This window comes from Mytilus californianus, unplaced genomic scaffold (genome assembly GCF_021869535.1).
Source record: "Mytilus californianus isolate M0D057914Y unplaced genomic scaffold, xbMytCali1.0.p SCAF_3, whole genome shotgun sequence".
NCBI lineage: Eukaryota > Metazoa > Mollusca > Bivalvia > Mytilida > Mytilidae > Mytilus > Mytilus californianus.
In genome coordinates, this window is record NW_026262679.1 from 109,056,520 (window position 1) to 109,078,399 (window position 21,880).

At 32.3% G+C, this 21,880-nt stretch overlaps 1 protein-coding gene across 2 annotated transcripts in view; it reads left to right on the top strand.

Moving 5' to 3' along the window:
• LOC127735755 (ankyrin repeat domain-containing protein 55-like) overlaps positions 1 to 21,880 on the top strand; it is a 44,431-nt gene that overhangs the window by 17,438 nt on the left and 5,113 nt on the right. For both annotated transcript variants that reach the window (XM_052246044.1, XM_052246045.1), the window contains exons 5-10: positions 547 to 607; positions 4,059 to 4,187; positions 5,649 to 5,833; positions 7,626 to 7,762; positions 9,531 to 9,835; positions 10,455 to 10,629. In XM_052246044.1, the coding sequence (XP_052102004.1) occupies positions 547 to 607; positions 4,059 to 4,187; positions 5,649 to 5,833; positions 7,626 to 7,762; positions 9,531 to 9,835; positions 10,455 to 10,629 (992 nt within the window). The remainder of the gene's footprint in view (positions 1 to 546; positions 608 to 4,058; positions 4,188 to 5,648; positions 5,834 to 7,625; positions 7,763 to 9,530; positions 9,836 to 10,454; positions 10,630 to 21,880) is intronic.

Genomic DNA, 21,880 nt, shown 5'->3' on the forward strand with positions numbered 1-21,880 from the left:
TTTGAGCTTTTGATTTTGCCATTTGATAAAGGATTATAAGTTTTGAATTTTCCTTGGTTCGGTATTTTTGTTATTTTTACTTTTTTTCCAAAGAAAATGGTGGGTTTAACCTGGTTTTATAGCTTACTAAATCTCTCACTTGTATGACAGTTGTTTATAGTTCCGTTATATCGACAAAACATGAATATGGGATTGATATATAAATATATATAGATAACACTAAAATGCCATGGGTTTGATATGTTGTCTATTGTTGAAGACTACGTTGCTTTCATTCTGTATTTTGGTTATTTATGTCGTTTGGTTGATGTCTCATTGACGTATTACCCTCTCTTTTTATTTATAAATGAAAGACAAGTAAATAACCTATATATATCTAGGAACAGCGCTTTATAGCTACTTTTAACTTTGGTAGTATCTGAACGACATTCAAAGATGAACTATTTTGTAAATTTATACAAGAAATTACATCCTAAACACAAATTCAAGCTACATGTTGATTGTTGTAATCTATGTATTTCATTCCTCTTTGTTTTCTAATTGCAGAATTGTTGCTGCTCTACTGAAAAATTTGTCACATGACGCTGTGAATTACTCAGACAATGAGGTCAGTAACATATGTAGTAAATAGGTGAAATTGATATCTGATGGGGTATTACACTTAATAAAGAAAGGCATAAGCATTGAAAAATAAAAACAAAATATTTATTAAATTTTGTTTGTTCTCAGTTTGGAAGTAATTTGTCAAAGGATATTTATAAAGAGGTGTGGCCAATTTCATCTGGATTTGTTTTGCTCTCAGAGCCAAAATTAAAAAAAAACGTAAATGAAACTTTAAGTGGGAAATCACTAGTACAGCAATAACTGGTTACCCTTTCGGAGCACCTGAGTTCACCCCTTGATATTGGCGATGTTTAGAGTGCTCAATGTTTAGTTTTATGTGTAGTGTTTTATTATTGCTGTTTGACTTTCCGTCGCTTTGTTTCCGGATATGACGCCTGTTTTATTGCTGTTTGACTTTTCGTCGTTTTGTTTCCAGCTATGGCGCCTGTATTATTGCTGTTTGACTTTTCGTCGTTTAGTTTCCGGCTATGACGTCTGTGTAATTGCTGTTTTGCGTCTGTATTATTGCTGTTTGAATTTTCATCGCCTTGTTTCCGGCTATGGCTACTGTATTTTTGCTGTTTGACTTTTCGTCGCTTTGTTTCCGGCTTTGACGTCTGTATTATTGCTGTTTGACTTTTCGTCGTTTTGTTTCCGGCTATGGCGCCTGTATTATTGCTGTTTGAATTTATGTCGCTTTGTTTCCAGCTATGACGTCTGTATTATTGTTGTTTGACTTTTTGTCACTTTGTTTCCAGCTATGACGTCTGTATTATTGCTGTTTGACTTTTCGTCGATTTGTTTCCGGCTATGACACCTGTATTATTGCTCTTTGACTTTCCGTCGTTTTGTTTCTGGCTATAGCACCTGTATTATTGCTGTTTGACTTTTTGTCGCTTTGTTTTCAGCTATGACGTTTGTATTATTGCTGTTTGACTTTTTGTCACTTTGTTTCCAGCTATGACGTCTGTATTATTGCTGTTTGACTTTTCGTCGTTTTGTTTCCGGCTATGACACCTGTATTATTGCTGTTTGACTTTTCGTCGTTTTGTTTCCGGCTGTGGCGCCTGTATTATTGTTGTTGGACTTTTCGTCGTTTTGTTTCCGGCTATGACGCCTGCATTATTAGACTAAATATTTTGATTGCCCCTTGGTATCATTTTCTCTCTTTTTGCAAATTTCAATATCAAAAAGTCTAAATAATGTACTCAAACACTTCCAGCAAGATTACAATTCAATTCAATGTTTGATTAAAGTCTCATTTCTCAACAAGTACAATCAGTATTTATACATTGTAAAACAATACTACATAAAATGAGAGCCATTCTATACAGAATTATAAGAGACTATTAGAATGTGTAGATATGTTACATTAAATAAAGGCAACAGTAGTATACCGCTGTTCAAAAGTCAAAAGTCGATTGAGAGAAAACAAATTCAGGTTACAAACTAAATCCGAGGGAAATACATCAACTATAAGAGGAAAAAAACGTAATAACAGATATTAGTTAATTAATATGAGATAAAGTACTATTTACAATAAATATAATTTCTATGTCTTCTTAAAATTAATTAACAGGTTTTGGCACACACATGTATCATACCTGAGAATAAAAACACAAATTGTTGGTTGTCATGTAAAGTTTTAAAATTTTCATTAAAAGTTTCAGCAAGATAATATAAATGGTCTCTATAAAACGAAACTCTTCTTCAGCGCCATACTTTGCTTGCTGCTGAAGACAGTGTAGACACGATATTTCAAGTTGTTTAATGGTTTTGTACATTTGTGCATAGAAAGACTTGATTTATCTCTAATTATACCTAGCTTTGGTTTGGTTTAGTTAAGCATATCCTACTTATCATTTTTTCATTAAAACTCAAAATTTGTCAAAAACTCTAAATTGTCCGAATCTAAAGCAATTGTAATTTGGTTAGATGTACACGTATAAAGCTGTGCTAATGTGAATTTCAGCCTCAAATATCTAAAACAACCAAGGTGTGAAATGAATTGAAGGATATACACCTACCTTTTTTAACCACTTTAACGTATTAAATATATATACTTTCAGAATAAATATGCAAAACAACTTAATGTTTTTTACAGATATATTTTTTGAACTTGCACATGTAAACAATGCCCTTTACTTGCAGAGCACATATAGTTGACTGCATGAATCTTATTGGGGGGATGTTAAAGTTTTCTAAAACTGACTGTGTTTAAACTGTTATTTAAATGTTTGTTGCACTGAAATGCAATTTATATTATGGCATTAATTTCAACCGTAAAGTAGGCACAACTTCAAAAATGTTCTTATCTAATATACTACCGTGGCTATATATTTGATTTTACCTTTCAAATGTCTTGATTAAACTGCCACTGATAAGTCTGGTACAAACTAAAAGCAATTCTGGCGAACTAAATGATAAGTCTGGTATCGTTGATGACATTAAATATCATGCTGTACGTTTGGGTGTTCGTCGCCTATGATCAAATTCGTCTTTCGGTTTTAATTGTTAAGTAAGAGGCAATGATAGGTTACTGGTGTTCAAAAAGAGAATTTAAAATATACCTATCTAGAGAAAACAAACTGGGAGAATAGCATAAACTTCGAATAGGGTTCGTCGATAGGGTAAGCGCGTAATTACCCGCACTGTGAATAACGACTCAGTCAAAATGTCACGATCGGGAAAAGTAAAAATTCACTGATAATAATGTCTATAATGAGAACATGTACGCAGGTAAATTATCAATTGAAACGATTTGTAATCGCTTTACGAGAAATGGGACGTTAACATATGAAAGCTGTAATCGTCACGTCTGTCATACATAGAATTGAAAAAGCTACTTGAACATTTTCGTTTATGTTTCATGCATTAATTTCTCTCTCAATTTCTAATGAAAATTTCATCTTAAATATCAGGAGCTACGCTAGAAACTGTTCAACATTTTAACTCAATATTAGTAATTCAAAATCTTCTTTTCACGCATGATTTCGTTTGTGTATGAAAATTTCATCTTAAATATCAGGAGCTTCGCTAAAGACTGTTCAACATTTTAACTCAATATTAGTTTTCAAAATCTTCTTTTCACGCATGATTTCTTTTGTGTATGAAAATTTCATCTTAAATATCAGGAGCTACGCTAGAGACTGTTCAACATTTTAACTCAATATCAGTATTTCAAAATCTTCTTTTCACGCATGATTTCGTTTGTGTATGAAAATTTCATCTTAAATATCAGGAGCTACGCTAGAGACTGTTCAACATTTTAACTCAATATTAGTATTTCAAAATCTTCTTTTCACGCATGAAATTTATATTGTGTTCTTTTTAATTTAAGAATGCGTTTGTGTTTGTGATTTAAGCTTCTTAGATATAACGATGTTTTTAATATTTCTTGAAAGTCTTTTTTGGATTGATGTAAGAGTTTCAGCTATCATTGTTTTTCATGACAGAGGATGACTGCAGTCCAGTGGTCGTGCTTTCACAATAGACCACAACACGTTCAGTTACTTCTTGATCATGGTGCTGATATTTCGGTGCAAGATGTAGACGGCAAAACACCGCTTCATTGGGCTGCACAGGTAAATAATGAAAAATGCTATTTGATTTAGAACAGAAAGATAACAGGAGTTACAAAAAATATAAGACACGCACACCACTTCACCAGCTGCCAACTCTGATAAAACAAAGGCAGAGTAAAAAATAAAGAATACCATAAGAGCGCTGTAGCCATGCTTGGTACAAGTATATTTGATTTCAAACTCAATGAGCAAGACACATTTTTTTTTAAATAGCCATGTTAAAGTATGACGATGGCTTAGGTAAACAAATATCGGAAACCACCTTTCTCATTCTTTACCCACAGAGACCGTATACCGTAGAAGTAAACGCGAGGGGAAAGAAACTGCATATTACAGTTACCAACCAGATTACTTCTTAAACGAACGAAATTCTTATTCAACTTGAGGCCTGAACAAATGTATAAAAGCCTAAAACAATAATTGCCATGTACTAGTTAGATAATGGTTTGAGAAAGAGATGAAATTGGAGGATTTAACCTAACATTTTAATTCTTTAATAGTCTTATAACCCGTTTACACAATATCGTTTTAATTTGGGTTCGACCTGAATTGTTAACTGGGTTAAATTTTTATAGTGTGAACATCTTAACCCGTGGCGAACCCGGATTAAAATCACCCACCATTTAGATGGAAAAAAAAGTATAACAAACATACCGAACTCTTATGTAAATTCAAAAAGGGGAGTCCATAAAAACTGACAAAATCAAACATTATCAACTAACGGAACGAGTGAAAACAACTATCATATTCCTGACTTGGTACAGACATTTCCGACGAAAGTGGTGAGTTATACCTGGTTTTTATAGCTAGCTGAGCCTTCTGGTATGACAGTTGTTTATAGTTGTATACAGTTAGGCGAACCCGTATTAATTACCTCGCTTTCTGCATGTGAACGTAAAGTGAAGTTGATGCGAGGTTGTTGGTATTGTGGCACATGACGTTGACTCACGTCATTTGAAATTACAGAAGCCAGATCATAGGCGAAACACCAGAATCTGTTGTCTGTTAGAAAATGCGATCTTATGTGAAACGAGGAGAAAACAATAATATATAAAATTGGCGAAAGCAAGAGGAACTTTACTCACATACACGGAATATCAATGTACTTGCCAACACGGGAAAGAAGGTGGGTGGTGGATGATTGATGCTTGTTTCCTCCGAACCGCTCAGAAGTGCAGAAAGAGTTCCAGACATTCAAATAATGCACCTGTAATGTAAAGAATGTAAACAAATTCAGTGGATATATTCGAGTAACAATTTTGGCGTTTACATGTCTTTTTTTCTGAGAGGGAAAATCCCGTAGTTGGATAAGTTTTAACAAACGTGAAATGGGGTAGTTAATTCGGGTTAACTATCCCGGGTTCGACCCGGAGCTGATTTCATAGTGTGAACAGGGTATTAAAATCCCTTTCTTTTTATTTTTGGAATTTTCAAATAAATCTGGGGTATTTTATTCATTAGAATGGCAGCAGCGAATGTTGCCGAATTATACTACTAGACATTACTGGTGCTACACTTGTTAATTATAAAGACTTTTCTGGGAAGTGCGCATTACATTATGCAGCTGCTGCTGGAAACGTTGACGTCATAAAACTGCTGGCAGATGTTGAAAATATTAGCATTGAACCTGAAGATCCAGATGATAGGTTAGATTTCATTTCCATGTATTAAATTCAATAATACCTAAAGAGAATACAATTGTATTTAAATAAAAGAAATGAAACTCAATTTTCGTTTCATTTTCACAAAGAATCAGAAGACTTATAAAAAGTAAACTATGTGAAAAACTATAAGATTATTGAATTTAAAGCCAGCACTGTTTTTGATTTAACGAGACGTTTCTCATTGTGTTATTATACATACAATATAATTACAATATAGAACTCTGATTTCGTTATACTCATTTGGAGTATAACGAAATCAGAGTTCTATATTTTAATACGAGTATAACGAAATCAGAGTTCTATATTTTAATACGAGTATAACGAATTCAGAGTTCTATATTTTAATACGAGTATAACGAAATCAGAGTTCTATATTTTAATTAGATTGGTATACATGGAGTTTTTTTTATGCAAATGGAATTAATCTTCTAAATAAGTCTAACGATTTTTTATGAAAATTGATTTGCTATACAGATAAATTAAATAAAGTTTGTTGTGTAAATCAATGATAATTTTCTACGGGTACTTTGCAAATCAAGATTCGTCTTGCAAAAATATTTTGGTATGTTTGTGAAGTTTATTATAATAGCGTTGTTTAGCTTACGTTCTAATGATTTGGTGCAAACGTGGTAAATTCGCAATAAGACAATCAGTCATCGTAAACAGTGATTCCACTAATCGAGATAATGGAAGTATTATTATTTCCGAGTCGCGATTAAAAGGGAAATGGTCGAGTGCTAAAAAAACTTGCTTATTTTTGCCAGATCTTCAAGTCAGTAACATCTTAAATACCCTCAAAACCAGATTCACTAAATAACTTAAAACATTACGATCAAAGACAACCGCCGATGACGCCATTGGTTTGAAGCGGTTACATTACTTTGCATGAGGATTAAACTAGTCTTTTGAGATATCAATTCTCTCTACTCTCTCTCTATTTCAATCCCGATCAGTAGATCAACTAAAGAACAAACAAAACAAAATTCAGCACAGAAAAGCACTTTAATCTGAAAAAGTGGTTCAATAGATAACTAAAAGACACGTACCAAAACTGAAAGCAAACTGAAATCACATAACCTGTCGACATGAAATGTTTCTGCCAATGGCTCTAATATCCGGTGGTGTACTTCATAGAAGATTTAACCCCGAAATATCATAAACAATATAGGACACGATATTGTGCAATGCCAAAAACGAATTGTATAGAAATTCAACGGAGGAAAACAATACAACCGCAGTGGATTTCTGTATTTGTGACAAATGTTAGTAAAACGTTTGACCAATTTATGACATCTATATCCCTGCTTTATAAGTTTTTGAAAAAGAAAAATATTACGTTTTAAATACATTGGTATCCAAACTATCACTGCAACATCGCACATATCAACCTACTGAAGAATGTAGAAATATCTGTATTGTCAAAAATATATACCTAATTGTGCTTTCCTTGAGTCTTTAAACAGTTTTGCCATAAAGTGGGATTCTAAACAATAAATGCATAAATTTGCAATAATAGGGGACACAGTTAGTCCTTATCGGATGACCGATTACATTGTAGTATTCTTTATCTCTAAACCGGATATTATCAAGCATAAACTTGAAGCCTAAATAATGTCATTGTACTTCCTGTTCGCTTTTGGTGGTAACGTTATATATGATTTAGAGATTGGATCCTTGATTAGTTAAGACATGCTTACGGTGGGAGAGGCGGGGGTATCTGTGATTTCATAAGCATTTAATCCACTTAATAATTATTTCGAAATGAAATTTACAGAACTCCTCTACATTGGGCTGCTGCTATGGGTCATCAGGACTGTGTTTCGCTACTACTGAGGTTAGGGGTAAAACCAAACTCAATCGACATTGACGGAAACACGCCAATTGATTATACAAGACAAACTGGTCATAAAGGTGAGATTTAAAGGATTTTTAAATTAATACAGAACTGTACTTTGACAACAAGATGCCGTTTCAATGCGTTACTTAATTTAAAAAGCTTTTGATAATACCATTCTAACTTCATTATCTAATTACAAATCTCAGCTGTACTCTAGATCTTGATTATTGGTTTTCGTGGAAGAATTTAAATGAGTTCTATCAAGCCAAGTGAAATTGCATATTCACCATATGTTAATTCAAATACGAACATTGAAAATCATACAATTTAAGAGTGACAAAAAAGGATTAATTGTGACTGGATGTCCTCCATCAGGTTACATAATGCCTAGTATAAAACATAACATCGACAAATGTTTTGCGAGGCACGAAAAACATTGTTTTCCTAACAAAAAACAGACAATTGAGAGTTGAATCTCATTTTATTCTTAGACAGCTGATATGAAACAACACATATTGAGCATGCTATTGATGAAGTAGTTGTACTGTATAGGAACAACTTGTGTCGTCTTATTTATGTCTTCCATTATACTTTGTTAATCCACATCTCCTTGAAAACAGTTTGACATAATTCAATCAAATTTGCCCTGATTTGTTTACATGATATAAAGTTCTTCTCCTGCTGTTTAATTTTTTTTCATCATCTGAGTGATTTTGGGGGTTTTCCATACCAAACCACCGACTTCGTCGTTTCTGCTATCATACCGTTATTTTTTAACTCCCTGATAACGTTTGACAACAGTCAACCAAACTTACACAGATTCTTACACAAGAAATAAAGTTAATCTCCTATTGAAATTTTTTATCTGAAAGATGTTTGGGGTTTCCCATACTAAAACTGTGAACTGCTTATAAAATTTGGAGACCGTAGGCGACACGCATCTTCCATGCAAGACAAATATAGCTTTAAAAGTAATGTTCAATAACAAAATCTGTATTCAATCAATATATGTGTAAATATGTTCCAATAAAAAGATATCGTCTAATTGATCTCAGTTTGCTAATTAGGAAGAGTCCATAGACTACGATCGATGACGTATATTTAATACCTGGTAGAGATCAGATTAATGTTTTAATTAAATGCAGTTAATTACACTTATTAGAAAAATGATCACAGGTACATTACGGAGTTTAGACAAAATAAAGATAAACTGGTTCTTCCAGTAAAGGAAGCAATGAGTTAGAAAATATCAGAAATATACGTTTAATATGGTGAAATAATAACATAAAATGTTCATAATTGTTTTTAATTTTGCATTCAATAATCTGTGAATGCAATTTTCCTTAATAGTATGCCTTTTTGTGTGTGGAATTATATTGATCGATCTCCGTGTAATCTGAAAGATAATGATAATAACTCGAGAATGCAACAATGGCCAACATGTTACTTTGTGTGAAAACTTTCAGTACATTAGACCTCCTCGTTCATGCATGAATTTGTTTCTGTGAAAAATTATTGCTTCGAATATTTCTAATGGTACAACTGGAAACCAAAGTTGTTAATCAGTTGAACAAAAAAGGCAATTCTGCCTGTGGGAAAGTACTAAAACTGTAGCTGATAATAACAAAATGATTATATTTGGATGGTCACCATCGAATCTATAAAAACAAAATAAATTATTCATACCCAAGAAAGTAAAATAAATTAATTTTAAAAACAAATCCTTTTAGCAATACTGATGGGGATACTATGACAATATTTACTCGCTATTTCTTTGCTCATAGTTTCGGATCGCTTAACTTAACAACAGAAGAAAACACTTTATTTAAGTATTTTTTGTAGCATGTCAGAAACTCCTTGAGGAAAGACTTGGAATTAAAAGTTCTCCTACGCATAAGAAGGAAAAACGAAAGAAAAGTAAAGACCAACCCCATTCTTTAAATCCATTTGAAAAATTAAAAGGACTATTTAAAAAAAGGTCAAATGATGTTAAAAATGACGATAAATTATTAGAAATGAAAACAGTTCACAAAAGAGAATCAGTGACCTCGATGACGCTTGTGCCAAAAATTGTTTTATATGACCATGATGATAATGACGGAAAGGAAAATACTGGGAAACGTAAAAAGTCTAAAAAGCCTCATAAGGTAAGCTTTGTAATGTTTACAGTTTTTGATTTTCAAACTAAAGCGATTAACGACTTCAGAAGTTTATCGAACTGACTATATTATTTAACGTGTACACACACAAACGTGCCTATGTTTTATCAAAGTTCCTTCCCACGTTATTCCATGAATTCTAAAATGCCCTTTATATGAATGATATCATGTTCAAAGAGACAAAATGTTGCATTTCTTTTATTTCTAATATTTAAAAGTTGCATTGCACTACCACAATGAACTTTATCAAATAAACGAATTCAAATATGTTCAATGACTCTTTACAAAAAAAAATATCAGTCACTGCTGAAACAAAATTAAAATCTACTTCGCATCATAACAATAACTTTGTACCTATACAACTTCATGATGGAATATTCCAAACAGACGCCGCCATCTTCTGCAAAACATTTAAGTCCGTTTCCGTGTTATACGAAATCCTCTGTCTTATATGAATGTTCCCTGATATCCGTGCGGTCTTTTATTTTCGGAGAATTAACAACAAAATTTTGCCAGTGAATTGAACGTAAGCTATTTATGTAAGATATACTTATATTCTTGTTAAGATATACTTATATTCTTGTTATCTTTCACATCTTCAATACAGGCACATACAGATTTTAATTCACCTGGGTACTTCATTCCCTCAGTATCTCCATCAGTTCCTCTTCCTCCAGTAGGATCGCCCCTCCTTCCACTGTCACCAAGACTTCCAGTCCAACCACCAGAAAGTAAACGAGAAGAAGAGCTCGCACCACTTAGAGTCCCAAAACATGCCACAGGTAAGAAAAATAAAGCTAGATTGATAATGAAGATATGTTTAGCATAATTATGATTAAAGAAGCATGTGAAATATGTTATCATATTTTACCCTGTGAGTATTTAATCATTCTGTATAACTTGGTAGCTTAATATTTTTATTTTTGGTCGGACAATAGGATTTATGCTTAAAATGTGGTATCTATTTATCTTTACATGTTTCTTAATAACAGCTACAGACGATCAATTGCAAGACCTTTGTGAAAGTTTAAATTCTATTGTTGAGAGCGCACATATTCTCATATTTGGGTTTATTTCTGCCAGGTTTAATTAAAGTTCAGATGTCTTGTATGTTATTGTTTATTCAAAAGTGTTGTCCTACATATCAGTTAATTCATACTCGTTGAAAAATCTTCGCTTAACATTTCAAAAAATTTATATGTATTCAGTTATTATGTTTAACGTAAAAATAAATTAAGATTGGATTAAGTAAATGTGATAATAGTAAAATTAAGGTAATGAATAATTATAGTAATAATCTGTTGTTTAGTGCGTATCGGTTATGGACCATGGTTTAAAATGGTTACTGGTTTTCATAAAAAAAAATAATGGTATAAAACGAACACAATCTAAATATCTGAAATGAAATACCGGTATAGGTGTTACAGAAATCTGCATGTAGATGTGTTTGGATGTCACGGATGCCTCTGCCTACTTTAAAATTTCAAGGCCCTGATTCATAAAAGATTTGTCGTCCAATACGAACTCGGTGGGTTAGGTGACATTGTTGTCGCTTTTTCGTGGTATGATTGGTGGAACTAATCTGCTTAAGTTTGAGAGTTTGTTTGTAGAGAAAGCTTTAGTAAAGTGTTTTTGACGACATCTCCGTCTTGGAAAAATATATTGGTGTTTGTCTGCGGACTTGCAGTACAGACCTGTTGAAATGAATTCACCCTTACCATCAATTGTGTTGTTTTTTTACAGTATTACTTATGTAAACCAATACCAGTTACTATAAGACATGTATTGCCAAAATAAGACTTAGGAGTCATAATTTAGCTATAGAATGTGGACGTTACTCTGAAATTTCTAGCAGGAATAGACTCTGTTGTTTTTGTAAGGATAACATTGAGGATGAGATACATTTTATTTTTAAATTTCCCACTTATCAAGGTCTTAGATCTTATTTTATTAAATAATATTATTGGAGGAAACCTTCTATGTATAAATATATATAATTAATGAGTTTTAAATAATCTAAGAGAGCTATGTAATTTAGGATAATTCATATTCCGTGCACAAAAATTAAGATCTGACATGTTGTTTTATGTTTCACTCTACCTCTTGCTATTTTATATATAATATGTGTAGTCTAAATGTTGTATGCATATAATTGTTATGTACTTGGTGAATAAAAATTATTATTATTAGTCTCAAGGAATGTTGTCTCCGAAAAAAAGATTTCAAAGTGATTTTTATTGAAGAATAAGCATCGTTGGCATATTGAATGATTTATCCCACATCATTTCAATGCGTCAAGGAATAATGATAGTAATGTGTATATGGTATTAGTTATTTTGAGTCTTTATATGCCTTACAAAAATCTACTTGTTGAGTGTTCATGCCAGTAGTTTTTGGATACCTTTAACCTATTAACAAGAGTGCACACGCTGAAATGTCTCGCCTTCTTTACTAACCATTGATTTTATGTTGATAGTCCTAAATATACAGATTTACTACAATTAACACATAAACTTAACATGATCCAAGAAAATGAGGTCAAGGTCAGATAAACCAAACGAGAAATACATGCACACCTTACAATCATTTAATAAACCAAACATAGTTGACCTATTGCGTATAGTTTCTAAGAAAAAAACTGAACCATGAAAACTTAACATTGACCAATGAACCGTGAAATGAGGTCAAGGTCAGATGATACCTGCCAGACAGACATATACACCTTACAATCCTTCCATACAACAAATATAGTTGATCTATTGCTTATAGTTGAAGAAAAACAGACCAAAACACAAAAACTTAACACTGAGAAATGAACCGTGAAAATGAGGTCAAGGTCAAATAAAACCTGCGAGACTGACATGTACATCATAAAATATTTCCATACACCAAATATAGTTGACCTATTGCATATAGTATTAGAAAAAAAAGACCAAAACTCAAAAACTGAACTTTGACCACTGAACCATGAAAATGAAGTCAAGGGCAGATGACACCTACCAGTTGGACATGTACACCTTACAATTATTCCATATACCAAATATAGTAGACCTACTGCTTATAGCATCTGATATATGGACTTGACCACGAAAACTTAACCTTCTTCACTGATCCATTAAATGAGGTCGAGGTCAAATGAAAATCGTCTGACGGGCACGAGGACCTTGCAAGTTACGCACATACTAAATATAGTTATCCTATTACTCATAATAAGAAAGAAATTAACATTACAAAAAATGTTGACTTTTTTTCAAGTAGTCTCTGAACCATGAAAATGAGGTCAAGGACAATGGACATATGACAGACGGAAACTTCGTAACATAAGGCATCTATATACAAAGTAGGAAGCATCCAGGTCTTCTAGCTTCTAAAATATAAAGCTTTTAAGAAGTTAGCTAACGCCGCCGCCGCCGCCGCCGGATCACTATCCCTATGTCGAGCTTTCTGCGACAAAAGTCGCAGGCTCGACAAAAACTATTTTCAAGTTAATGATTCACGTGGTGGTCATTCAATCTTGTCAACTATATTTAGTTTGTTTTGTTTAATGAATTGTTTCATATGTAATTTATGATGTTCTCTGTGAACAACTAGATTTGATGACGACTTTTCTTTTCTCAAATACAAGTTTGTAAAATTGTGGGCGTACCTTTTCATTTGGAGTTTCAAACTTTTCTAAAAAAACGAATTTCCGTTGACAAATTTATAAAAAGAAACTAAGGTCCCAACTCCCTCTTGCAAAGTTGACCTTACATTCGTTTTGGGTCCCTTTTGATCACATATAGCTCCTAACGTTTCTACGCGTTCGTGCATCCCTGGATTTCAAATGTTTAGGTATGAGCGTTCATGATGAACTTAAATCCAGAAAATGTTAGTATACATACGACAGTTGTTTTGATAGAGTATCAAATAGATGATAGGGTACTTTGATTAGATAGTTTCCTAAGGAACTGATTATGACATAATTGAAAAGATATCATTATATTTTTTGAAAGATAATTGATGAATGGGTTCGTTATGCCATAATAGGCGATTAATTGATCAAGGAAATCATCTGCTAGTTGTTTTCTTGTTAGAATAGTCCTTGCAAATCTGGTAAAGTTAACAATGATCACCAGAATGTCCTAGTGTCCTCTCTAATATAGTCCAATGGTCAAAACATCCACACATAAATAATGATGTTAACAACAGGTGTTTTAAGGTTGATTTAAGTTTTTCCTTGACTGCATCTACCACATTCCTCAATTTAAATATCGATGCCTTTATGCATCTCACGGCAGTAGTATCTGTCTCTTATCCACAACAATGTCTTGTCCTTTCCTTATTTACCTATATCGTTTCAGAGTGTTTTAGTACAGTTGATGCATGTGCTATGGTTTGGATTAACAGGTTTTTTGTTTTCCTCGTCGATAGATGTTATACGAAGTATCAACTTCAAATAGACGAAAGGTCGGAGTAGAGGATTAAATCCAAAGTGTTTCTATGTGGCTTTTTACAGTCTGTAATGTAGTCTATGATTTTGTTTATATCAAGATTCACAGAGAGAGCCTTCTCCCGGTCCACGATATTTCTAACGTTGATTCTTTTCGAGTCATAGACATTTGATACGGCATTTGGGGATACTGTTAGGTTTTCAACACATGACTATGGTAAACTAGAATACAATGTTGAATTACAGAGGGCTTTTATTGACTCTACGCTGATAGGTAGTCGACTACATTAACACCTGTCTTATTCGTTCCTAGTCGGTCATTATTTAATCTCAGGGTCAAAGAGCAAATAACCAGTGGTGTCCGGTTGTATCCAGCTTAGCAGTGGTCAATATATATGTAACAGGGTTGATGTCACCAAGGAATGCTAACCGCTGGCCGTATAAGTAGTCATTTAAGTTTATGATAGTCACTTTCTGCTTTATTAAGTTTTGTATTAACATAGATGGAAGCTCTCTTTACACCTTTTGTTCCTGAAATAGGAATACTCTCCGAGAGCATCACCAGAAACCTCAATGTGGAGCTCACAAGGTAACGAACTTCTTGCATATTTCGGTATCAGTGATGCCATGAATTGTTGTTTCATGTCCTTGAATACTATGTTTTGCTGTTATCACCATTTCCATTCTTTTAGTTTCTCCAATTTATCTTCTGAATATGTGTTCTTTTTGGTATCAGATATGTAAACGATCAACAGATTTCACTGAATTTTTATAAGTTGTACTTTGATCCCAATGATACGTGTTGCGTACACTAATTCATATAGTGTGGTATCTGGATATGCTGAATGTATAGTTATGTCAATTTTTTATGTATTGAGTTTACTTCTAACATTTTTGACCTTGATATAACAAAACCTGAAGAAAAACCTCGGCATAACTCTATAGGTGTTACATTAATTGTAGCAGTGATATATTCTTTGTTGACGTATTAAGATATTTTATGAATGAGTTTAAATTAATTGAATTATCAGTTTAGTTAAATGTCTTATATATATAAATCCAGCAAACATATAGCTATGAACTAGTGTAAGAAATTAGGTTGGTAATGTAGCTATGAACTAGTGTAAGAGATTTGATTGATAATGTAGCTATGCACTAGTGTAAGAGATTTGGTTGGTAATGTAGCTATGAACTAGTGTAAGAGATTTGTTTGGTAATGTAGCTATAAACTAGTGTAAGAGATTTGGTTGATAATGTAGCTATGAACTAGTGTAAGAGATTTGGTTGGTAATGTAGATATGAACTAGTGTAAGAGATTTGGTTGATAATATAGCTATGAACTAGTGTAAGAGATTTGGTTGGTAATGTAGCTATGAACTAGTGTAAGAGATTTGGTTGATAATGTAGCTATGAACTAGTGTAAGAGATTTGGTTGGTAATGTAGCTATGAACTAGTGTAAGAGATTTTTTTGGTAATGTAGCTATGAACTAGTGTAAGAGATTTGGTTGATAATGTAGCTATGAACTAGTGTTAGAGATTTGGTTGATAATGTAGCTATGAACTAGTGTAAGAGATTTGGTTGATAATGTAGCTATGAACTAGTGTAAGAGATTTGGTTGATGATGTAGCTATAAACTAGTTTAAAAGATTTGGTTGATAATGTAGCTATGAACTAGTGTAAGAGATTTGTTTGGTAATGTAGCTATGAACTAGTGTAAGAGTTTTGTTTGGTAATGTAGCTGTGAACTAGTGTAAGAGATTTAGTTGATAATGTAGCAAAAAAACTGGTTTTTTAAAAGATTAATAAGTATGTATGTTTCTGTAAAGCATTATTCAAACTTAATGACGTACGTTTACTCGTGTGATTTTTAGATGTGTTAGGTAAAGGAAGAAAAGTCCAGAAAAGCGCTTCGGACTTCTAAATAGTAAAGTGTTATTTTCATTTAAATATGACAGTTTTATAATTTTAACATATAATTGTGCATTATGACGATACAACACTGAATAAAATAGGACTGTATTTTTATGACTGGTTACTTTATTAGCCCCATATTTTCCATACCTTTATTATTAATATTTATGTGAAACTTTTCGTGTGAATAGACTGTTTTTTATATTTTCTGTCTTTGAATGAATTTTTGAATCATATTTGATAACAGACTACTGTAAACTTAGAAATTAAATCCATTTTTTATTTTATTAGCTAGTAACTTAAGATAATTTAGCCGCTTGCGGCAGGTGGGCCTTTGTTGGCTTTTTTTTTTTTTTTTTTTTAATTTGTCAAACGTTAAAAACTAAAAGATAAAACAATTATTTGAAGTGATTTTCTTGATTCAAAGCGTCTGTTTATATATAAAAACAACACTGAGTACAAGTTCAGTAACTGCATTGAATATTTGAATATTTGAAAACGTATTGCTATGTGTTTCTTTATTCTACATTGGCTAGAGGTATAGGGGGAGGGTTGAGATTCCACAAAACATGTTTAACCCCGCAGCATTTTTGCGCCTGTCCCAAGTCAGGAGCCTCTGGCCTTTTTTAGTCTAGTATGTTTTTTTAATTTTAGTTCATTTATATGTTTTGGAGTTTAGTGTGACGTCCATTTTCACTGAACTAGCACACAATTTTAGTTAGGGGCCAGCTGAGGACCACCTCCGGGTGCGGGATTTTCTCGCTGCATTGAAGACCCATTGGTGGCCTTCGGCTGTTGTCTGCTCTTTGGTCGGGTTTTTGTCTCTTGGACATATTCCCCATTTCCATTCTCAATTTTAAAATGTGTTCTACTAGCGGTATGTGATTCAGCTAAGAACCACACTCAAACTAGTTGTTTTTTGTAATGCAAGCACATAGGTAAAGATAAGTTTTATTTTTGATGTTGATGATCTTAAATGAATATCATTTTTTAAGTAAATTATCTGATTGAATAAAGAATAGATATATAAATTATAACAAATTTACAAATTGATTTAAAGTTGGCTTTTTAGTTTAAAAGTTCAAAAGTTAAATCTTTTGACATCTCGGTCAATTTGAACACACGAAACTTTTTGTATATAGTCGTGTTACTCAATTTATCGACTTTGCTTGCCTATACATTTACGTAGACTAATTATCCTTTAAGTACCTGCAAACTGATAAATATTATTAACCACCATGTATTAACCAGTTTAAACACCCCTGGATCGCAGTGTAATGTTTTAATCCATTATTATAGCATGTGATTTAGAAATACATTGTAGTTGTTTAAAATCAGTTGGTGACATTTTGTATATCACACTCAGGTATCGTGATGAAATTTAGAGGGATAAAAATTGATGAATATTAACGATAACATTATCAAGCAGAAAAAAAAATCAATTGTGATAATTTACCTGCTATATATTACTAGTCTAATGACATGGAACTTCTTTCTATATTGATTATCTGTTATATGTAATCGTAAACATGGCAGAGAGCGGAGCTAATATCCAGCTAGATAAGTCAGGTAAGGATTTGATATCAAAACAGAAATTAACATATTTAAATTTGTTTTAAAGATTACAAGAGAATTCATGCAGTTTTAAAGTAGGATTAGACTGTATTGTATCGTTGTTTTCATTGAATTAGAAAACAACTGATGAATATAATTGATGTTTCATACCTAACATCGAAGATATATAAGCATGTCAAATGCGATTGCATACTGTACCTGTATAAGGCAGTGGAAAGGTTATAATCAAAAATCTTAACAGCCTAGTCAATCTGATAAGATGTTTTAAAATTGATAATCAAAATAAAATGTTTTTAAATCTTAGGGTGTATTACGGGAATTTTTTTTCCTTGCTAGTTCTTTGGTTTAAATGCTGTCAACTGCATGCAGTAGAAATTGAAATTGGTTAGAACTCCTTATAATGACGTTCATTCCCAATTTTTAATTGATATTTAGTTTCCTGTGTATTCTGTTCAGAACCATATTTAAAATATAGTGTTAGTATCTGTATATAATGAAAAAGAAAGGATATGGTGAAACACTACATAACGGAAAACACTACATGCACATGAAAAAACTTAAACAAAGAAACAACGCTATTTTTGCTACTATTTCATATTATTTCATACATAGATATATGTGTAATTGCTGTTTAGATGTTTGGTCATAATGTTATCTGTTCTTCTTCTACACATTTTTGGTGACCCTTCATATTTACTTATTTTTATGCTCCTTTAACAATAGTAAGGAAGGTAATATTTTCTTGTCTGTCGTTCGTCCGAATGTCAGTCCGTCCGTCTGTACTTCTAGTATCAGGTTGAAGATTTTGGTTATGGTGGTTTACCAAGTAGTTGTGGTCATACCAACTTGAAACTTAATATACTATTTACCATGATGTAATGATACTATTTACCATGATGTAATGATACTATTTACCATGATGTTATGATACTATTTACCATGATGTAATGATACTATTTACCATGATGTAATGATACTATTTACCATGATGTTATGATAACTTTATAAATTGTATGCCAAATAAGGGTTTGGTTCCAATTTCCCGGTTCACTGAACTAAAGATATAAATAAAGTGCGAGCGGGGAGTGGTGTCGTATGGACCCAGATTCTTGGTTTATTTTGCCTTGAGTGAATCAGATAAAAAATATATACACCAAGAACATCACTTATTCACAATAATGATAAAAAAGAAAGACAACAATATGGAGTAAATACAAATCATAAGTCTATGAATAGCAGGAAACACGTCCCTCCCTCAAGAAAAATAACAATGAACAACCGCTGCACCGAGCAACAAGTATCCCATTTATTGCCGAGCATGAACTTCGGGAGAGTAAAGGTAAATTGCAATTAATGTTTAAAAAAACACGATTTCTGTTCTGTACTGATTCTGATGAAGTAATATTAAACGGATTAATATTTATTTCTATTTATCTCAGTTTATTAAATTAAATTCAGTTAAAATAAATTACTTTATAAATTATCTTAAATCTTATCAGACAAGCTTAACGGCATAATGTTAAACAGAATTTGATAATATTGTCAAATCGAGGGATATCTATTATATTAATGTTTTCATTTAATGCCAACACAATAGAAATATTTATTTTTGCTTTACGATTAGACGAAATTATAAAAAGGTTTTTGAGTTTAAGTAAATATTCCTATTCCAAACATTCATGTCAATATCAACACTACAACAAAGCCATAATGATGTCACACAAAATGGATTTAAGAAGTGCATAAGGAACAAGATTCTCAGAACATCTTTGGTTTTAATTCATGGTGTTCTGACGCCAATCTCCTTTCACGAACCTGTGTCCATGCTCAAACTAGAATTGTGAATACAGAAATAATTATTTAAAGACAACAGTTTTGAATATGCATTCGTTCTTTCTATCCTTTTAGTTATTAATTGGACGAAAAAGCTTTAACCGGTAAATAAGTGCGAACAAATGCTCAATAGGCGAATATAAGAAGGATTAACCTCGTTATAACCTAGATATTATATTAATTGATTGTTTGGTTACTTTACGTCCAGTGGCAAATACATGAATAATATGCCTTTTATGCCAAAGCTTTACTTTCAGTATCGTGTGCTGTCTATTTGTGCACATATCTTTATAACCAGATGTGTGCGTTTAGGGTTGTGTATACTATTATCATGGTCCTGCCGGGGTACCAACAACCAACTAATCAATATTCGACATTTTCAAGTTTTGATACGACACTTTGACGCCGTTGTAGTCCCTCTAGCCTATTTTTTAGTTCTTGTGTTTCGTTTTCTTGACAACTAAGTGATCATTGGTGTGCATTTGTCCGACTAGAGGTCTCGAGACTTGTTATGTTGCTTTGGAATTCCTGATCATTTTTTCAGTCCGAAATGTTGCACGTTCTAGAGGGTTGGTATCCTACATTTTGTACTTCTCGTTCCGCTCGTATGCATTCTTGTCTTGAAAGAGCTGTACTGTTTATGCATAAAAATCAAATAAAGAATTTGATAAAGAAATTGAAATTTTTATTAATGTTCATGTTTTAACTGTGAAATAAACCATTCCTATATTTTACAACAAAAGAAGGGTTCGGATTTTTCATTTCAATTAACATTTATTTAAATTCGTAGTCGAAACATGACTTGATAGTCAACGTCAGTATAACCATTTCAATAGAAAGTGTGTTTAATTTATTGAATTGTGTTGTATTCATTTAATTCTTATTACATAATAGTGAAACTTTTTGATAAGTTTTATTTTCAATACATCTATTGTAACTCTTGCGCCATTAATGAGGACTTTTTTTTCGCCTTGAAATGATTTCAAGTTCAGACGGTCACAGTTAACATAAAGAAATTTTTAAGTGTTACGTAGAGTTAATTGTCGGGATAGGAGTTTCGCAAAAGCCATTTAAACGATTAAATGAATGAATAAATAGATAAATAATTGCTAACAGATAAGGAAAAACATTCCTGGGCCTGTACTATTATTGTCCTACGTCTGGAATGCAAAAAGCTAACTGCACTTGCCCTCCAAATATAAAAAAATTCTTGACTCAACTTTCGGTCTCGGTGAAATGTCTTCAAATCGATGCCTATCGATGAAAGGAAATTAATTTTGATATATTTAGTGCATTTTTTAGTAAATTACTATCTATTGAAAAACTCTGAATTTCAATCACTTTAAGGGTAGTATTTTTTTTATATAAAAGGAAGATGAACTTTATAAATCAAAGAACAGAATGACAATTATTGTTTCTACACCTATACTTTAAATATTCAAAGTTGTGTTTGTTATTCATATGGGATATCTAACATTTAAAAAATTTATTGTGATTTTCATTATTTTGACAGGATAGACATGGAATACCATTATGTAGACTTGCTACAATTCCCTTTCTTTTATTTCTTTCTTACTAATTTATATGTTTACTGTTAACTTCCAGTATACTGATTGGCCTTGGAGAAACCTTCCTCTGCAGATGTCAGTATAATGGTAATCTCCTAGTTATAGCAGTAAAATTGTTAAAGGGGCAAATTAAAAAAAAATAATAAGGAAGGGACATGTAGCAAGTCTAACCATTATGTTGATAATATATTTCTAAAGCAACTTAAAGTGCATCTAAATAATTATTTCTTCAAAAGTAATGTCAAGTCAGAGAAAATAGATATCACTTTATGGACATGACATTTTATCAGTGGCACAAATTAACAGTTGCACACAAACAGTGGACAAAACAATTATCGTCTTTTATTGTGTAAATCGTCAATGTTTAGCACATCCTCTTCAAGGACGCAATATTGAAATATGTTCGCAATGAAATGTGCTGATAAATAATAATAATGAAAACAAATACTAAAAATGTTAGAGAGGTCATATAATGTTATCATTTTCCTCTCAAAATAACAAACGTAAAATAACAGCTGGCTTCGGTTGTGTTGTTTAGAAAAAAAATAACCAGTATCTTTTCGAAGGTAAATAACTATTGACTTTGGTTCCTTAATAAGCTGAAGTGTTACTTGTTTTATGTTCTCGACTCGTCAGTTATCACGTTTGGTCTAGAAATTGATTATATATATTATTTCAATTAAATCGGTACTCTGCTTAATATCTCTGACGTTAC